General features: G+C 41.1%; 1 protein-coding gene across 3 annotated transcripts in view; it reads right to left on the reverse strand.

Annotated features, from left to right (window-relative positions):
• LOC139582860 (RAC-alpha serine/threonine-protein kinase-like) overlaps nucleotides 1-21481 on the reverse strand; it is a 66964-nt gene that overhangs the window by 25996 nt on the left and 19487 nt on the right. For all 3 annotated transcript variants that reach the window (XM_071413258.1, XM_071413260.1, XM_071413259.1), the window contains exon 2: nucleotides 248-432. In XM_071413258.1, the coding sequence (XP_071269359.1) occupies nucleotides 248-293 (46 nt within the window). In that variant the 5' untranslated portion in view covers nucleotides 294-432. The remainder of the gene's footprint in view (nucleotides 1-247; nucleotides 433-21481) is intronic.

Below are 21481 nucleotides of genomic sequence, written 5' to 3' on the forward strand. Positions count from 1 at the left end.
GTTATCGGTGAATGGAGCTGAAACAGGAAGCAATCTCAGAAACGTGTGATGCAGGGACGACTTTATATGCCCTTATCTCAAGAGACAACAGGTTGGCTAATTGAAAAGCATGCAAACATAACCAGAAAAAGCTACTACAAAATCTACACTTATTTCATAGCAGGACAGAGGCAACATCAATGGAAGATTGTGTGATTTCCAAAGCCTTAGGTAAGAGGGTGGTGGAGATCGAGCGTACAGGTATTACCTCGTTTGTGAAGCCATCCCTCCTTCACAATGACTACTTCACCCATGGTGGCCCGTGGAGGAATGGGGGGGGGGAGGGGTTCTGTCCGCTGAGGTGGTCCCACAGAAGGAGGCGTCACTCTCGTCCCCTTCACTCAAATCAGGAGCGGTATAGTGCTGGGAAAGGTTTCAGCCAGCACTCTTTACCTATTGGGAGGTTAAGACAGACGGACAAGGAAGAAATGCGTCCTAGTTCAAATCCAGCAAATTATACATTCTTAAGTGCTGCAAATATTAACAAAAGGTAGAGTGAGAGCAACATTTAGAGACAAAGAAACTACAAAATGGCAATCAGTGCTTATTCCGCAAAAACACCAAGTTACTTACTATACAAAGCAATTACAAAATCACCATTAACAAAATGTTAATACAATGTTAATGTAATTACAGTTTTACAACACATGAAAAACAGCAAATGAAATGTTACATGTTCCTATTTCTGTCTGAACGTCTTGTAGCATCCTCCTGAACAAGCCTCTTGTATTTGTTAGTACAAGACCCTTACTGTAAATGAAAGCACAGGGACATAGAACTATGCAGACCCTTTAGCAGCTGTCAAATCATTCTACTTTGTTATGGCTAACCCCACTTATCCCTCCATACATCTCAACAGTGGAAATATTGCTTCATTATCATCCCCTGGATATATATTTTGTGCAATGCCACATATATCACGTAATGGAATTATAATCAAGATGGTTCCCAGGTTAGGTCAGGTAGTTAACCTGATATACACCTGGGGCTGAGTGACATTTCAGACTTATATTGGTAGGCCTAATAATTATACTATTGTACCGTAACTACACTATGATCATAATACATATTAGAACAAAATAATAATAATTAATATAATTATTTATAAATATCCGTTAGCAAGCATTGTGGGGCTCTATTTGTGCTAATCCTTAGTTTCTGGAAATCCTGCCCCTGACTGCCACCCAATGATATTCAAATAAATTGCACCACTGTTTATCAGGATGCAATGAAAAGGCATGAAAAGAGCTTATGAATGCACTGACAGAAGACATGCATTATAGAGGGGGTAATGCTGGTTCACATTCTGATACTGTATTGTCTTCAACAACAGACAGCAGGTGCTGTCTAGCACAGCATATGCCAAGTGCATTCTAGTGATGGGGGTATCAATGCAGTTACATAAAATCGGGATATTATTTGAGCTAGTAGGCTGTACCACTGCAACAAAACTCCAGTATTTTCCATTAATAGATTGTTTCCCCCATCACTTTAAACTACAATATGTACACTCCGTTCAAAAGTTTGGGGTCACTCAAATATTTCCTTGTTTTTGAAAAAAATTCAATGATGCTGGAGGAGTGCTTGACACCATCTGTTAAGCATGGTGGAAGCAATGTGATGGTCTGGGGGTGCTTTGGTGGTGGTAAAGTGGGAGATTTGTACAGGGTAAAAGGAATCTTGAAGGAGGAAGGCTATCACTCCATTTTGCAATGCCATGCCCTGTGGACAGCACTTAATTGGAGCCAATTTCCTCCTACAACAGGACAATGACCCAAAGCACAGCTCCAAACTATGCAAGAACTATTTAGGGAAGAAGTAGTCATCTGGTATTCTGTCTATAATGGAGTGGCCAGCAGTCACCGGATCTCAACCCCATTGAGCTGTTGTGGGAGCAGCTTGACCGTATGGTACGTAAGAAGTGCCCATTAAGCCAATCCAACTTTTAGGAGGTGCTTCAGGAAGCATGGGGTGAAATCTCTTAAGAATACCTCAACAAATTGACAACTAGAATGCCAAAAGGTCTGCAAGGCTGTAATGGCTGCAGATGGAGGATTCTTTGACGAAAGCAAAGTTTGAAGGACACAATTATTATTTATAACCTTGTCAATGTCTTGACTACATTTCCTATTCATTTTACAACTCATTTCATGTAGGTCTTCATGGAAAATGTCAAAGTGACCCCAAACTTTTGAACGGTAGTGTAACTTCGTGCGACCCCAACCAAATTCACAATGAAATGTGAGTTATAGAGCTGTCATTATCATTGAAAGCAAGTCTAAGAAGAGGTAGATGTTCTGTGTGATCCATTTCCATGCTTCCCGTGCTTAAGTTTTGCGTCTTTTACTTTCAGTTTTGTACACCAGCTTCAAACAGCTGAAAATACAAACATATTTCACAGTGGTTTAGATGGTACAATGATTCTCTACACTACACGTGCTTGTTCTGTCAAACTAGTTGAATTTTAGCAACCAGGAAATGGAGCGATTCCTACATAGTGCATCTTTAAATAGGGAGACAATTTTTTTTCTGCACTTATATTTCCGTGACTGATCAACAAAACAAAAAAATCTCATGGCTCTCTCATCCATCTGCAGCAGACAGACACATGGTGAGGAATATGTTTGGAACATCAAACTGCAATATATAATGAGAAATGCAATACATATTGTATTGACACCTAAGTATGGTGATAATATCATATTGTGAGGTCTCTGGCAATTCCCAGCCCTAATACATTCCAGATGTACATTTTCTGCACATCTTTGCAGATAATAAATAACATGTTGATGTGGTTCCTGAGACAGAGATGTCAGCAAATTACTTCCAAGTTCCCTCCTCACTGCACTACATTGCACACTCCATCTAGCAGCTACTAACAGTCTTTACTTCGCACCTTAATTGTTTTGATCTACCTATCAAGTATCATTTCGCCTGGAGTAAAAAGAACAGGTTCCAACAGTGAACTGCTCAGAAGGCCAAAACAAAGACCGGACATTTTTAAACATACATGCTCCTTTGTCGACCATAGCCCACGAGATTATTTGTTTGAGTAAATAACGAGCTGCCAGATACAGTTAACTGCCAAAATAAATGAAAAACATTTGAGTAAACGAGGGTTGCAAAATACTCTACATGACCAAAAGTATGTAGACACCTGCTCGAACATCTAATTTCAAAATCATGGGCATTAATATGGAGTTAGTCCCCCCTTTTCTGCTGTAACAGCCTCCACTCTACTGGGAAGGCTTTCCACTAGATGTAGGAACATTGCTGTGGGGACTTGCTTCCGTTCAGCCACAAGAGAATTAGTGAGATCGGGCACGGATGTTGGGCGATTAGGCCTGGCTCGCAGTCGGCATTCCAATTCATCTCAAAGGTGTTTGATGGGGTTGAGGTCCGGGCTCAGTGCAGGCCAGTCAAGTTCTTCCACACCGATCTCTACAAAGCATTTCTGTATGGACCTCACTTTGAGCACAACGGCATTGTCATGCTGAAACAGGAAAGGGCCTTCCCAAAACTGTGGCTGAAATAGCCAAATCCACTAATTTGAAGAGGCGTGTGTGTGTACACAAGTTTTTTTGTTTTTGTTTTTATTGAGGAACAGAGAAAGTACAAGTAAAAGAACAAAAAGGATCTGGCAGTTACAGCGCACATCATTTTTGTATTCCTAGTGATCGCCTTTTTACTGGCTGCCAGCAGGATCTTCAAGAGGTACTTTTCTCTATTGTGTAAGTTATCAGGTATTTCACCCAAGTACAAAGAAATTAATGTTTGTTCTGTCAAATCCCATTTTTCCCCCCCAATGTTCAATCTTATTTCTCCCCAGTAAGTTTTGATTGCGGAGCAGGACCAAAAGATATGAGAGTGAACCACCCTTGATAGCCCACATTCTCTCCAACAACGGTGTAGGGAGCCAGTCTGTTTTGATTTCAGCTTAGGTGTTATGAAGAAACGTATAACATTCTTCCAACAGGATTCTCTCCATGATCTTGAGTTGGTGGAGCTTTGTTGAGTCTCTAATATGTTCAACCATGTTTCATCAGTTATTTCAATGTCAAGTTCCTCCTCCCATTTCTTTTTAATATAGTTTGTAGAATAATTCTTTGAAGATTGAATACCCAAGTAAAGATTAAATATTTTTTTTGTTACCCCAAGTTGTATGCGTTACTGAATACTTGGATTAATTTTAGAGGTGCTTGAGGTAGGGTTGCACATTTTGGGGAATATTCAGTTGTGGAAACTTTCCGTGGGAATTAACAGAAATATATGCAAATGAATATTAATACAATAAATGTAATGTTTTTTGCATTGATATATTTACCATAGCATATGGAGAAAGAAACATAATCCTTTCACCTTATCATAAGTAGACAATTGCAAATGATTAAATCCTTCCAATAGAAATGAAACAATTTAATTACAAATAGAAATTTAATTTAATGAGTTAACTCTTCACATGATTTCACTGAACAACAAAAGGGAATATTGAATAATGCCCAATGATCCATCGCATATCCTAAAAACATCTTCAACATACAAGCTTTGGTTGTCTTCCTCTCAGGCTTCCATGTCTTCTCCCTGGACCTCCTCAATGTCCAGCACTTGAACATCAGACTGAGGACTCATCTTCACTATCACTTTCCAACCTTGTTGAAGATGGCTCGTTTTCAGGCTCAAAAACCCTCATTTGCCCGGATGGCCACCAATTTTTCAACCCTTGTATTGGTCAGCCTGTTGCGTACTTTGGTGTGTGTTCCCAAACAAGGACCAGTTGCGCTCTGAGGCAGCTGATGTTGGTGGGATTTGGAGGATGATGGAGGCAACTGGGGAAAGAGCCTCAGATCCACAAAGTCACTTCCACCAGATGGCTGATGAGATATGCTGGCACGACTGCCATATTGCATCTCCATCCCAAAACCCTTGCTTTGAAGTGTACTTCGCCAGACTGCCAAGAAACTTTCCCTCATCTAGGCCAAGGTGGCGAGACACGGTAGTGATGACACCATAGGCCTTGTTGATCTCTGCATCAGACAGGATGCTCTTGCCAGCATACTTGGGGTCCAACACTGTGGGGTGCATGGGCTTCAGGCAGAAGTCTTCACGCTTTTTGATGCATTTTCAGAACTGCAGTTTCCTCTGCTTGGAGCAACCGTGAAGTGGGCAGGGCAGTACGGATTTCTTCTCTTACATCTGCAAGCAGAGTGAACATCAGACAGGATGGCATTGTCTCCCTCAATCCATGTAATGGCTACTGCTATGGGTTTCAGTTTGACTGCTTACCACTCTCTCCCAAAATACATCATCCAGGAGGATCCTCTTGATGGGGCTGTCCATATCGGCAGACTGTGATATGGCCATTTCTTGGAGAAACTTCTTCCCCTCCAAGTGACTGTCAAACATGACAACACCACCCTAATGGGTGTTGCTGGGTAGCTTCAATGTGGTGCTCTTATTCTTCTCACTTTACTTGGTGAGGTAGATTGCTGCTATAACTTTATGACTCTTCACATAGCTAACCATTTCCTTGGCTCTCTTGTAGAGTGTATCCATTGTTTTCAGTGCCATGATGTCCTTGAGGAGCAGATTCAATGCATGAGCAGCACAGCAAATTGGTGTGATCTGAGGGTAGGGCTCCTCCACTTTAGACCAAGCAGCCTTCATGTTCGCAGCATTGTCTGTCACCGGTGCAAATACCTTCTGTGGTCCAAGGTCATTGACGACTGCCTTTAACTCATCTGCAATGTAGAAACCAGTGTGTCTGTTGTCCCTTATGTCTGTGCTCTTGTAGAATACTGGTTGAGGGGTGGCGATGTAGTTAATTACAAATGAGTAGATAAAGCATGTCTGGTTGGAGGGGTGTATGCTGGGCAAAGAACATTCAGAAATCTCTTCCAATCACCTGTGAGCATCAGAGGTGAACCAGTTGCATACACAGCTAGAGAAAAACATTCATTAGCATTTCTCTGATTACGTTTCTCCATTGAGTCAAAAAAAACGTTGGTTCCAGGAGGACCGTGAGCTGTTGCTATCAATAAGGTGTCTGATTCATCATTTTCACCTCGAATAGAAGTAGGGGGTCTTTTGTCAGAGGTTGCTTGTTGTGAGCGCTGAGGGAACTTTATGCACTTGGCCAGATGATTCTGCATCTTCGTTGCATTCTTCACATATGATTTGGCACAGTATTTGCAAATGTACACAGCTTTTCCTTTTACATTAGCTGCAGTGAAATGTCTCCATACATCAGATAGTGCCCGTGGTATTTTCCTGTAAAGATTAGGGGGGAAAACGTTAAAAAAGAAAAATACAATTCCATGTACAGATACATAGTTAAGCAATTTAAATCTAACTCCTTTGTAAGATAAATGTTTTAAAATCAATCAGGTTAATTAACACTCCTCAGTTAGCAAGCTAAAACCCATATGGGTAGCAGAAATTGTTAACAAGTTAGAAATGATTTAAACACACTTTGCAGTAGGCTACTATTTAATAGTTAAGACAAATCATGTCATATAAAATATATATATATTCACCCCACCCAGTATTGTAATCAAAACTTACCAGAAAGCATGTAGTCCTTGGCTCGGACAGTGTAGTAGTGTGGGCTCAATAACATCTCAGTGTGCAAAATCTTGAGAAATCAGCTGTATATGTGATGGAAGAGTGCACTGTGCATGCAGAGGGTTGCAATTCCATTGAATTGGGGATAGTTTAACCAAAATATGCCACAAGAACAAGAATTGCCTTGTGTGTATCCCATAAAAAAAAGTTGTGTTGTCATGTGTCTGCCTATTTCGCATGAAACCCGTTTGATCCCGATCAATCAATTCTGGGATTACGTCTTCCATTCTTTTGGCTATTATTGATGAATATAGTTTATAATCCGTGTTAAGAATTGCAATTGGTCTATAAGAACTGCATTCCTTATCTTTACCCACTTTTGGGATTACAGATATGATGGCTTCTCTCCAAGATGATGGAAAACCCTCCCCTCCCGTAAAGTCCAGTTAAAAAAGGCCTTAAGTAGGTGTTAGTTGTTCTCTGAAGGCTTTGAACCATTCTAAAAAGGGAAGCCATCAGTGCCTGGAGACTCGTTTACTTTTAGATATTGCTTTATTAATTTCTTCAGTAGTTATTTCTGAAGTAAGTCTATCATTTTGCTCTGCCCCAATTGAGGGGCAGAGCAAAAAAAAAAAAAATGCTCTATTGTCTGTGCATCTGCGTTCTCTGGTTGCTTGTACAGATGTGTAATATGATTAAAATGCATTCTGTATTTCATCCAATTTACATGTAATCTTTGTTTTGGGGTCTTATTTTGAAAATGGTATTCCGTGCTTGTTTCCTGAGTCTCCATGCTAGTAATTTTGTTGCCTTTGAGCCTGCTTCATAATATCGTTGTTTCAGGAATCTGAGCTTTTTCTCTTCTTCACTATAAATCTGGTCAATTTCTTGTTTTACCCTTGAATCTCTTGTAATATGAGGGTCTTTGTAATGACTGGGGCCTTTCTAAGTTGAATGTTTCCTGTAAATTCAGAAGTTTCTGTGCTTTAATCTTTTTCTTGAGAGATGTGGCTATGATCTTTCCTCTAATAACCACCTTAGCTGCATCCTACAATGTAGCAGGAGACACTTCACCGTTATCATTATTCACCAGATAGACGTTCAATTCTGTCTTTATTCATTCCTTGAATGCTGGATCATTCAGCATGCTTGTTTTAAGCCTCCATAAAGTAGTTCTTGGTATGCTATCAAAGTAAGGTAAACTCCATTATGATCTTTAATTTCTGACAAACTCTAAATTAACTGAATTTGGGATCAAGATTGCAACTCCCCTTATACCCATTTTGTAAGAAGAAAAAAAACAATTCCTATATCCCATTTTCTTGAGTTTCTCGTGTTCAGGTGTGGATAAGTGAGTTTCCTGCCAGAATAGTATGTCAACTCTCTCCTGTTTCATCTTTGCTATTACCTTACTTCTCTTGATGGCACTCCCCAGTCCGTTTACATTGAGACTTAGGACCTTAAATTCCCGATGATGCATCGATATAAATAAAAAAACCTGTGCACCATAACTGCCTGCTTTAACATGAGCCTAGAAATTAACGAAAAAACAAGAACAATAACGTAAACCAAAGTGGGAAAATACTTTGGCATTTGGACTCCCATGTCAGAGGACTGTCTCTTGCCTCTGGGGTTTGAGGGGATAAGCCTGTCCGCAGGAGGTGCCCCTCGCTCAGATATAAAAATGCGTAACGCAGTCGCAAACAGAACCGAAAATATTTTGTCATTAACCGACGTGTATAAGCAACAAGTGAAAACTATATAGGTCATGCGTGCATATCATGAATCCTCCCCTTGATATGCCCTTCTGTCACCCCGTTGTCAATGTGTCATTAACCATGAGCTAATAGATATGTTACCTTCTCTAGGGTAAGGTACAGCATTCGGAATTTTGGATGAAATGCATGCCCAAATTAAAACTGCCTGCTTCTCGGGCCCAGAAGATATGATATGCATATAACTGGTAGATTTGGATAAAAAACACTCTAAAGTTTCCAAAACTGTTAAAATAGTGTCTGAGTATAACAGAACTGATTTGGCAGGCGAAAACCTGAGAAATCAATTCAGGAAGTTGTTATTATTTTGGTTTTGTAGTTTTCTATTCAATGCCATTACAGTATCCATTGACTTAGGACTCAAATTGCAGGTCCTATGCCTTCCACTAGATGTCAAGTCTTTAGAAATTGTTTCAGGGTTGTATTCTGAAAAATGAAGAAGTAAGAGCAGTCTCAATGAGTCGACCCTAAAGTGTCAGAGCTTTTTCATGCGCGAGACGGAGAGAGTGTGCGTTTCTTGTTTACCTTTTAAATTGACAACGTTATTGTCCGGTTGAAATATTATCGATTATTTAGGCTAAAAACAACCTGAGGATTGAATATAAACATCGTTTGACATGTTTCTATGAACTTTACGGATACAATTTGGATTTTTTTGTGTTCCTGTTTTGACTGCGTTTGAGCCTGTGGATTACTGAAGAAAACACGAACAAAACTGAGGTTTTTGGATATAAAGAGACTTGATAGAACAAAAGGAACATGTATTGAGTAAATGAATGTCTGCTGAGTGCAACCATATGAAGATCAAAGGTAAGGGATTAATTTTCTCTCTATTTCTGACTTGTGTAACTGTTCTACTTGGCTGGTTACTGTTTGTAATGAATTGTCTAGTGGGCTATGTTCTCAAATAATCGTAAGGTATGCTTTCGCCGTAAAGCATTTTTTAAATCTGACACCGTGGTTGGATTCACAAGAAGTTCATCTTTAAACCTATGTAAAATATGTTTTGTTTTCTGAATTTTTATAATGAATATTTATGTATTTGAATTTGGCGCCCAGCAGTTTCACTGGCTGTTGAAGAGGTGGGACGCTAACGTCTCACGTACCCAAGAGAGGTTAATGTGATCACACATAAATTTGTCCTTAAAGAAAACACTTTTGGCTAATCACCCTTGCTCAGCATTAGGGGAAAAATAGGGGTTAACATTTGACCTAATGATGCACCAATATATTTTTGGCTGATAACGATATTCTATATTTTCCTTGACAAAAATAGCAATATTTAAAATTTGCCTTAAGCATTCTAGTACAGTTAAAGTTACACACACACACACACACACACACACACACACACACATAGAGGCAGCAGTCTAATGCACTGCATCTCAGTGCAAGAGGCATCACTACAGTCCCTGGTTCCAATCCAGGCTGTATCACATCCGGCTGTGATTGGGAGTCCCATAGGGCGGCGCACAATTGGCCCAGCGGCATCCGGGCCATCAATGTAAATAAGAATTTGTTCTTAACCAACTTCCCTAATTAACTTCTCTGGGATAGGTGGCAGTATTTTCACATCCGGATGAAAAGCGTGTCCAAAGTAAACTGCCTGCTACTCAGGCCCAGAACCTAAGATATGCATATTATTAGTAGAGTTGGATGGAAAACACTCTGAAGTTTCTAAAACTGTTTGAATCATGTCTGAGTATAACAGAACTTATTTGGCAGGCAAAACCCAGAGGACAAACCATTCAGATATTTTTTGTTGTTGAGGTCACTCTTTTCAATGGGAATCCAGATTTCTAAGGGACCTTCTTGCAGTTCCTATCGCTTCCACTGGATGTCAACAGTCTTTAGAAATTGGTTGAGGTTTTTCCTTTGAGAATGAAGAAGTAACACTTTTCATAATGAGGCTCGAGGGAAGTGTACTCTTGTTAGAGGCGCGTTACACAGACGCTCGCTACACTTTGTTTTCCTCCGGTATTGAACACAGATCATCCCGTCTTCAATTTTATTGATTATTTATGTTAAAATACCTAAAGTTGTATTACAAAAGTAGTTTGAAATGTTTGGACAAAGCTTACAGGTAACTCGAGATATTTTGTAGTCACCTTGCGCAAGTTGGAACTGGTGTTTTTCTGGATCAAACGCGCCAAATAAATGGACATTTTGGATATGTATCGACGGAATTAATCGAACAAAAGGACCATTTGTGATGTTTATGGGACATATTGGAGTGCCAACAGAAGAAGCTCGTCAAAGGCATGAATTATATCTTTATTTCTGCGTTTTGTGTCACGCCTGGAGGGTTGAAATATGATGGTCTGTGTTTGTTTGCTTGGGTGCTATCCTCAGATAATAGCATCGTTTGCTTTCGCCGTAAAGCATTTTTGAAATCTGACACGTTGGCTGGATTCACAACAAGAATAGCTTTAATTTGGTATATTGAATGTGTGATTTCATCAAAGTAAAATTTTATAGTAATTTATTTGAATTTGGCACTCTGCATTTTCACTGGATGTTGGCCAGTTGGGATGCTAGCGTCCCACATATCTTAGAAAGGTTAAAAAGTTCACACGCACACAAAAAAGTTTGTTGGCATTTACATATGTCCCCACTATCAGTAAAACATACTCAAAACCTATTTCTTTCACTTACTTGCTGTGCTGTTTCATTGTTCATTCTCAACCAGGATTTCTATGGAACGCCGTTTGGGTCTTTGCGTGTCAATAGATATGTCAAATAACACTATTTGATGTGTCAAATAAGCTTGTTGACCAATCAGTACCTGAATATGACTGCACGGCACAATCATTTAAAGGCATTAATAATTTTACGTAGCTATTAAACATTGATTACCCTATCACTCGTATTTCAAATGTCACAACAATTCATCGATACATATGCTATGATGCTGGTAAAGTTGTCTCACGCAACTACAGTGCTGGTCATTAAAAAAAAAAGCTAGCTTCCGCATGGATGCAAACAATGTTCTTCCCCAAAAACATAGCAAAACGACAATCTGTTTCAGTTGCTATAGTTAGCTAGCTATATAGCTAGGTGTCATCTAAAATAACCCTAATTTATAAGACAGTTCTTATTTGATTAATGGTGGTCTGACCCATCTATTTTGAAGCTAGCCACAATAAGGATTAGGCACAATAGTGGACTTTGCGGTCAGCCTTCAAAATAAAACTATGCCATAATTATATTTATATTCATTTGCATCACTGTCAATGACTGACAGTGATGCAAATTAATACAAATAGAATGCCATACTTTTATTTTGAAGGCTGACCGCAAAGTCCACTATTGTGCCTAATCCTTATTGTGGCTGGCTTCACAACACAACCAGGCCCAGCCTCACTAGCCAGATGAAGCTAGCTGGCTGCTTATAACGTTAGCAACCGGGTAAATTAGCTGGCTAGCTATTTATTTTTATGAACCGAACAAGTGGCAACCTAGCCAGTTGGCAATAGTCAACATCGCCCACGACATAGAACAGTTGATTGTCAAGGGCAATGAATTCAATCATCTTGGCTTTAAAAGGATTTCACCTTTGAGTTGGCTCGCTGACATTTTCTTACTCTTTCAAATGACTGCTCGACTTCTTGACTGCTCGATCCACACAGACATTGTGGGCGTCATTACGTCATGTACCTACGTTATATAGGTATGCACGGTAGCTTTGACATCGGTTTTTAACAATCGGCGTTAAACCAGACATCGGGCCAACACTGATGTTCGCATTTTGGAGCTAATGTCGGCCGATTCCGATATGTTCACCGATAGAACCGTGCATCCCAAATTTCTCCTATTGCAATATCAACGGTAACAACCCAATATGTCTAAACAGCTCGCGGTAACTATTAAGTCTGTTAAATCCAATTCAGTGTCTTCCATCTTCGTTGGAAATGCCTGAGTCTCTCGAATGTGAACGTCTTCTCGCCGAGGTGATTTCCCGCTTTCCTTGACTCTGCTCGCCGAAAATGATCCATGGGAGGGCCTGCTCGAGTCTTTCCGTCGGTGAAGATGCTTTTCTCCTTGCGGTATACTTCACTGGGCTGCCCCTTCGACTACAGGTCCTCAGCCGCCTCGTCTGCACGCTCGTATGTAACCGGGCCATTATCCAGAAATACCTGCAATTTTGCCGGGAATGGTGTTTGGAAGCGAAATTCCGCTAAGTGCTTTCTTGATGGGGGTGTATTCCTTCCTTTTCAGTATCTCTCCCGCGTAGTCCTGATTAAAGAACCGTAATACTATGGATCTTGGTGGGGTGCCGCTGGGGTTTTTTTTGAGGCCAGAGCATGGTGTGCTCTCTCGATCCCCAGGTCAGTGTCGTCTCCAAGTATTTCTTTGAATAGACCCTCCACGAATTTGGGCATAGAGTCTTTCTGCGCCCTCTGCACGGAATAAAGTCTGTTGTTTCGATGTGAAAAACCTTTGAGTTCTGTCACTTTTGCCTGTAGTGCGTGATGGCTTTTCAAAGACAAGAAAAAAGGAAAAAGTATTTCCTTGACTGCAGTGTTCCATGTGTCCGTTTCCCCAATGCGCTGTTCTGCATCCCCTATTCTTGTAGATATGCTGTATAGTTTTGTTTGTCGAGTTTCTGGTTAATGTCCTTCTTGAACTCATTAGTTATTTTCGTACATCTTCTCGAAGTTCCTCTCGTAAGCCTGTGAGCGCAATTCCTCTATCACATCACGAAATGAGGGTTATTTTGCTGGTGCTAGCATTAGCCATCTGTTTCGTCGACGATTATATCTTCTGCGGTCTTGTTACGGGCTATTGTTGTAGCTCCACAACCTTCCCAGAAGTACTCCTTTTGTATATATTTAAAGCAGCTGCTTCCACACAGGTGATTCTTGAATTAATTAACATCATTCTAAGGATCCTTTATAAAAATGCAGAGTTGCCCATTATTTTGGCAACCTTGGCTAGAAGCTGTTCTGTGTTGGAATGGTTTGGGCATAACCCAACAGAATGGTATGGGTATATAAAAGGATACTAAAAATTTGAATGCAGGGCGCTGATTGGCCAGCTCATTCTCGAGACCGCTGATCCTCGCAGGGAGTTGACATGTTCTATGAGGAAATAGCAACCATTTTATTTTTTTAATAGTCTGTTTAAGGTGGGGTTAAGTGTCAACATTATCTGGGTGTGAGTTAACAGAATATGAATTTAAGATATTCACTGGGCAGTTACGTTTACACAAAACGGTGCATGTAATCTCCCCTCAGTAGAATATTAGGAAAGTCTACTCTATCCCTGGGATGGCCTTTGATCTGTGCAGTACAAAGGGTCAAGCGGTTGTCTGAATGTAATGTCTCCCTGGGGAGTTAGGGAGGTAGTACAGTGCGCCCAAAGAGGTGAAAACATGGCATTTTTTGTCTGCATTGAGGCAAGCAGGAAGTCAGACACTGACCTTTGTTGCTTTGCAGCACATAGAGCCCCAGTGTTATAACACTCTTGCTACACAGCAGAGGAAGAAGGCTGACAGGACTACCTAGAGATTTAGGTGAGGGAGCCAGGAAGGGGGGAGAATGCGAGAGTTGTTTTTCATTGCTTAGACTTGGTGGGAAGCTGTCGGTTAACATAAACACACATTTCCATAGGATGTCCCAACTCAACGAGCCACGCTAAAAAGGTATTGCAGCCATGTAATGTTGTCAATCAAAAATGTATTTTCCAAGCTATAGCACACAATATTTGACATAAAGCAGGTTTTTAAAAAGGACCAAAGAGTTGTCTGCTTCGAGGTTTCCTTTTCGCAAAGGAAAACAATATTGCAATACTGGTATCAATCACAGACCTATGTATACGTTAGCGCTGTGAGTTGCCAGGGACCTCACGATATGAACGATACTTAGGTGCCGATATGCATTGCAATTCCATATGTATTGTGATTCGATACTATGATTTTATTGTGAGTCGATGTTCTAAAAACATCCTGCTCACCATATGTGACCCATTTCAAGAAACTAGGCTTACGACGCACGTCACAGGAAAGGTATGAAGTTCACTTGTATGCATTTTTTTGCAGAAATTCCATGTGCCTTTCTAACAAACTTGTATGCAGACCAATCTATAACATGTGCTGCTCAGTATGTGTGGATAATCTTATCAACCATGGCTTTTGAAAATGATCATGAAGATCTGAAAAAGTTTTGCTACTGCTCAACATTGCTACCCTGAAGTTAATAGCGCTGTCGCAAAGCTCTGTACTTTCTGGAGGATGATGGTGCCATACTGACTGACTCTGAAAATGAATCAGACAATGAGGAAACCCCTGATTTAGCTAAAAACTTTTTTCATTTAACCAGACATTGTAGTCTTCCGGTGACAATGGTGGGGAAGAAAAGATGTCGTCACGGAAGAAGAATGCCTGGTGGAAGCAGAGAGATGACTGCCAAATGTGGAGAGTCCAAAAAGATAACACAGAAAGAAGGTTGTTGTATAACACCCATCTCCAGATTACATCTTCAAACTAAAGGCAACGTTTACAGGTAAGGGTCTAGCTACATTTTCAGATTTTGTATGTTTCTAATTTTGTCAGAAAGTCATTTTCATTGCAAGTTAAAAGTATACTGCTAGCTAGCAAGCTAACGTTAGCTGGCTGGCTCGCTAGCTACCGTCACGTGTATGATCTGTGTAGTAATATTATTTGGATCTCAGAAAACCATTTGCATTACTAGATATAGCCTAATGTTAGCTAGCTAACATTGAACCTAGTTGGTTAGCTTTAGCTACCTCCAGATTCATGCATGGTAGTATTGCCGCGTTCAAAACTGGGAACTCTGTCAAATCATGACATCAGTGATCTTGAGGTTGGAAAGTCGGAGCTCTAGAAAGTGGCCCAAGTTCCTGAGTTGGATGACCGTTAGATTTTTCCAATGAACTTTTTTTCTTCTTGAATTCCCAGTTGTTTTGAACACATTAAGAGTTAGGATTATGGTTCATTGTTCAGCTAGCTACATGTCTATAAAAAATAAAAAAAATAAAAAAAGACTCCACTATTCAAAACCATTTCACTGTACTGTTTACACCTATATCCTGTGCATGTGACAAATAAACTTTGATTTTAATTGATAGTGTGTTTACCAGAGACAGTAATGTAAAGAACACGGCCTGTACCAAAGTCAGATTAGGATATAGGCCAAGGGCTGGATATTGTATTTTACTACTTTTTGCTACTACTTACATCACTTTTAGTCTTGAAATCTTTGGTCGTTTACTACACTTTGAATCCTTAACCTCACTGGTGCAGGGGGCAGTACTTTCACGTCCGGATGAAAAGCGTGCCCAGAGTAAACTGCCTACTACTCAGGCACAGAGGCTAGGATATGCATATTATTAGCAGATTTGGATAGAAAACACTGAAGTTTCTAAAACTGTTTAAATTATGTCTGCGAGTATAACAGAACTCATCAAATCCAACCAGGAAGTGGGAAATCTGAGGTTTGTAGTTTTTCAAGTGATTGCCTATCCAATATACTGTGTCTATGGGGTCATATTGCACTTCCTAAGGCTCCCACTAGATGTCAAGTCTTTAGAAATTTGTTTCAGGCTTCTACTATGAAGGGGGAGCGAATAAGAGCTGTTTGAATCAGGGGTCTGGCTGAAAGCCATTAGTTTAGTCACGCGCGCAGCCGTGAGCGCAAGCTCCGTTCCTTTGCATTTCTATTGACAAAGGAATTGTCCGGTTGGAATATTATTGAATATTTATGATAAAAACATCCTAAAGATTGATTCTATACATCGTTTGACATGTTTCTACAAACTGTAATAGAACTTTTTTGACTTTGTGCATTTTGATTACTGGACTAAACGTGAACAAAAAGGAGGTATTTGGACATAAATGGACTTTATCGAACATTTGTCTAACATGGAGACCGGGGAGTGCCATCAGATGAAGATCAAAGGTAAGTGATTCATTTTAACTCTGACTTTTGTGACACCTCTCCTTGGTAGGAAAATGGCTGTATGGTTTTCTGTGGCTAGGCGCTAACCTAACAATCGCAAAGTGTGCTTTCGCCGTAAAGCCTTTTTGAAATCTGACAGCGGTTGCATTAAGGAGAAGTTTATCTTTAAATGCATGTTAAACACTTGTATCTTAGATCAATGTTTATGAGTTTTATGAGTATTTCTGTAATTTGATGTGGCTCTCTGCACTGTCACCGGATGTTTGAGACAATGCATTTCTGAACAATGCGCCAATGTAAACAGATTTTTTATATAAATATTAACTTTATTGAGCAAAACATACATTATTGTGTAACATGAAGTCCTATGAGTGTCATCTGATGAAGATCAACGGTTAGTGATTAATTTAATCGCTATTTCTGACTTTTGTGAGCCCTCTCCTTGGCTGGAAAATGGCTGTATGGTTTTCAGTGACTAGGCGCTGACCTAACTTAATCGCATGGTGTGCTTTTCGCTGTAAAGCCTTTTAGAAATCGGACACGGTGGTTGGATTTACAAGAAGTTTAACTTTAAAATGGTGTATAATACTTGTATGTTTGAGGAATTTTAATTATGGGATTTCTGTTTTGAATTTGTCGCCCTGCAATTTCACTGGCTGTTGTTGAGGTGGGACGCTACCGTCCCAGAGAGGTTAAGAGCTGGGTGGGGCTAGGGTGTCGACAAAGCTCTCCAGTAGGTGTACCAAAACATTCACAGGACATTTTCTCAAAAGTGGGGTTACAAATTCAACTTTCAAAACAGAATTACTTTCCCATTATTCCACAACTGCAACTCCATTTTCTAGGTCGGAGTCTCTACATCTATCCAATGTATATAAAAAAATAAAATAAAAAACTTTACATTTTGCTACATAGCACCGAATCCAGGTGGTGGGTCGCATATGTCTGCTGCAGGGACAAGAGAACCATGAGAAAACGAGTTTTGATCTGTCATGGAAATACAAGTGCTGTAAAGAAATTGGCTCCCTATTTAAAAAGATGGAGATCAAGCTATGAAGGAAAAATACTGAAGTTTTGCCACGAAAAAGAAAAGATGTATCGTCAACTATAATATCCTGATATGCAACTATCAAATTTTCCCTCATGTCATATTTTCCCCCCAGAATGGGATGTACAGTGTAATGAATCTCAGACAGACCTATATGCAGACCATAGGAATTGCCTTGAAATTATCCAGTGATAACTTCAAAAGGAACTGGGGGGGCTACAGTGAGGGCACTATTGACTGGGACTAGCCAATGAGAACAGAGGCGGTAAAAGGTAGACCAAGTCCAAGTAAAAAATCTGCTGAATACACCCCTCTTTCCCCTTCTTTGCACCCCCCTTATGTCTGGCTCTTTGGAATGCACTGAAAGAGAACAGTGTTCCTGTGAACTAAAAAGTTGTCTATGATTGGTTCCAAATCGGTAATGGAATTTCTGCAATTTAATTGGCTACAATGGGAAATCATAGTAGTCACAAACCACAGATTGGTTCACAAGTTTGGACAGCACAGTAGAGTATAGTTCAGTACACAGTAGAGCACACTAGATTTGAGTACACTATAATGTACTGTACTCTACTGTCCAAATTCCTCATCCATAATTATGCATTTTTGTATAGTACAGGCACCCATGAAGAAATTCCATTATCGCAATTCACTTATTGAGGTTCAAAAACCAAAATAGATTGTGTCAACATGCAATGTCATAGCCGACGCCATTCTTTCCGCAGACGTCATTGAATCTTAATTCGGAGCAGATATTTAGTCAAGTTTTTGGAAACCATGAAGGAGATATTAATCGAAATTCTGTTGCCAAACTTCGCATCAGCATAGTTCTTCCAGTAAACATATTTTTGTAAATGTTTCAGTATAAATTAAAAGTAGTCCTTGTGCATAGAGTTGCATGGTTTGTTAAACTTTGAAATCAATGTTTTTTTGTTTGGCATACATTTTAAGTGAAAACTCGGAGGTTCAGTGCAATTTCGTTACCGTGTAAGACTTTGTTTTTTAGATACTCTCACCTGTGGACACCAAGCAAGCTGCAAGATAAAGCATGCAGTCCAACACAAACATATGCAGTAAACACATCCTTTTCTCACAACACCTATAGGTTTTGATACAAATAGTCATGTCATGCGAACAGGCACACACAAAACCCAGTGCTAGCATACCAAATGTCACAAGAATGGCTCATACTTGCAACACACACACCCCCCCCTTGGAATCTCACAGACAACCACTCCTGGTTCAGGCACACTGCTACAAACCAGAGCATTCCTCCCTCTCGAAGCTCGCCCGCCCACCCAGTCACTGCTGCTGGGGGGAAAAATGGACTGGGCCTGTGGCCAACACTCTCGCTCCCTCAAAAGAACTTGCCTACTCAAAACACACACACACACACACACACACACACGACAGCACTCAAATGAACCCAAATCCCTCACAGCTGGGCACATGGCCAAGCCAGAGAGGGAGGGGAGGAGAGAAGGATGAAGAAAGTGTATGTGCGAGAGGAAGACCGATACAGAGAGAGGGAGATAATGGTGGAGGGGAAAGGAGGGAGGTGAAGAGAAAAGAGAGAGGCCCCTTAAGGATGCCACCACCACCGCCCCTCCCGCCCGCCAGGTTCCACATTTGTGCCCTCGCTCATGGTGAAGTGTGCACCACACGCCCCAGTGTCAGGCAACCTAGAAAAGCTGCTGCAAAGAAGAGGGAGTGTATAAAAGACAGCAAGAAAAGAGGGTGGTTAGAGGATGGCCTCTTCCACATGCCACGCAGCTGCACCCTTATGCATCCACAGCTGGGATTTGGGGCATGCCAGTGGCCATGGCTTTGCATTACCTAACATGTGGCTTGCTGCAGAGAGCACTAAGTAGCAGGGTTTTATGATGACTATGGTTCAATGGGTTCATCCCAGTGGCGGCACAGCACTCGTGCGCCCTTCAAAGTACAGGTGGTGTTGGCCATTTGAAAGGGACGTTAGCAGGCATTGTGGGTTTCTGATGAGTGTGGTCAAAGACTTGAGTCAACGTGACAAAAAGCATTTCAGTGCAGTTTGTTTTCACTATTTGATCATTTATGGGTAAATCCATTTTAATTCACTTTTTGACAGCATCCCTTTTGATTTAAAACGTTCCATACATGTTTGCCCATGGCAGTGGTCAGAAAGTGCATACCCCACCCATGAGACATCCATGTCTTCATCACTGGAAAAGATATACGGTTGCATTTGATATAATTTAAAAGCCTACAGTGTTAACCTATTATTTATTTTAAAATGTTTTGATACATTTTTGAAAACTTACAGCTGCAAAATGTAACTTTTTGGTCAACCTGTCCAAATTCACATAGAAAAGTATTATAGATCTGTCGGTCATTGAAAGCAAGCCTCAGAAGCGGTATATACACTGCTCAAAAAAATTAAGGGAACACTAAAATAACACATCCTAGATCTGAATGAATTAAATATTCTTATTAAATACTTTTTTCTTTACATAGTTGAATGTGCTGACAACAAAAATCACACAAAAATGATCAATGTAAATCAAATGTATCAACCCATGGAGGTCTGGATTTGGAGTCACACTCAAAATTAAAGTGGAAAACCACACTACAGGCTGATCCAACTTTGATGTAATGTCCTTAAAACAAGTCACAATGAGGCTCCGTAGTGTGTGTGGCCTCCACGTGCCTGTATGACCTCCCTACAACGCCTGGGCATGCTCCTGATGAGGTGGCGGATGGTCTCCTGAGGGATCTCCTCCCAGACCTGGACTAAAGCATCCGCCAACTCCTGGACAGTCTGTGGTGCAACGTGGCGTTGGTGGATGGAGCGAGACATGCTGTCTCAGATGTGCTCAATTGGATTCAGGTCTGGGGAACGGGCGGGCCAGTCCATAGCATCAATGCCTTCCTCTTGCAGGAACTGCTGACACTCCAGCCACATGAGGTCTAGCATTGTCTTGCATTAGGAGGAACCCAGGGCCAACCGCACCAGCATATGGTCTCACAAGGGGTCTGAGGATCTCATCTCGGTACCTAATGGCAGTCAGGCTACCTCTGGAGAGCACATGGAGGGCTGTGCGGCCCCCCAAAGAAATGCCACCCTACACCATGACTGACCCACCGCCAAACCGCTCATGCTGGAGGATGTTGCAGGCAGCAGAACGTTCTCCACGGCGTCTCCAGACTGTGTCACGTCTGTCACATGTGCTCAGTGTGAACCTGCTTTCATCTGTGAAGAGCACAGGGAGCCAGTGGCGAATTTGCCAATCTTGGTGTTCTCTGGCAAATGCCAAACGTCCTGCACGGTGTTGGGCTGTAAGCACAACCCCCACCTGTGGACGTCGGGCCCTCATACCACCCTCATGGAGTCTGTTTCTGACCGTTTGAGCAGACACATGCACATTTGTGGCCTGCTGGAGGTCATTTTGCAGGACTCTGGCGGTGCTCCTCCTGCTCCTCCTTGCACAAAGGCGGAGGTAGCGGTCCTGCTGCTGGGTTGTTGCCCTCCTACGGCCTCCTCCACGTCTCCTGATGTACTGGCCTGTCTCCTGGTAGCGCCTCCATGCTCTGGACACTACGCTGACAGACACAGCAAACCTTTTTACCACAGCTCGCATTGATGTGCCATCCTGGATGAACCGCACTACCTGAGCCACTTGTGTGGGTTGTAGACTCCGTCTCATGCTACCACTAGAGTGAAAGCACCGCCAGCATTCAAAAGTGACTAAAACATCAGCCAGGAAGCATAGGAACTGAGAAGTGGTCTGTGGTCACCACCTGCAGAACCACTCCTTTATTGGGGGTGTCTTGCTAATTGCCTATAAATTTCCACCTTTTGTCTATTCCATTTGCACAACAGCATGTGAAATTTGTCAATCAGTGTTGCTTCCTAAGTGGACAGTTTGATTTCACAGAAGTGTGATTGACTTGGAGTTACATTGTGTTGTTTAAGTGTTCCCTTTATTTTTTTGAGCAGTGTATATGTTCTGTGCACGCTATATCTATGCTTCCCGTTCTTAAGTTTCATTTTTGCGTCATTTACTTTGTGTTGTACACCAGCTTCAAAATATTTTTGGTTATGGAAAAGATCATTCACAGCAGTTTAGATACAACAATTCTCTACACCAGCGGTCCAACCT

This window comes from Salvelinus alpinus, chromosome 8 (assembly GCF_045679555.1).
Source record: "Salvelinus alpinus chromosome 8, SLU_Salpinus.1, whole genome shotgun sequence".
In the NCBI taxonomy this organism is placed as follows: Eukaryota; Metazoa; Chordata; class Actinopteri; order Salmoniformes; family Salmonidae; genus Salvelinus; species Salvelinus alpinus.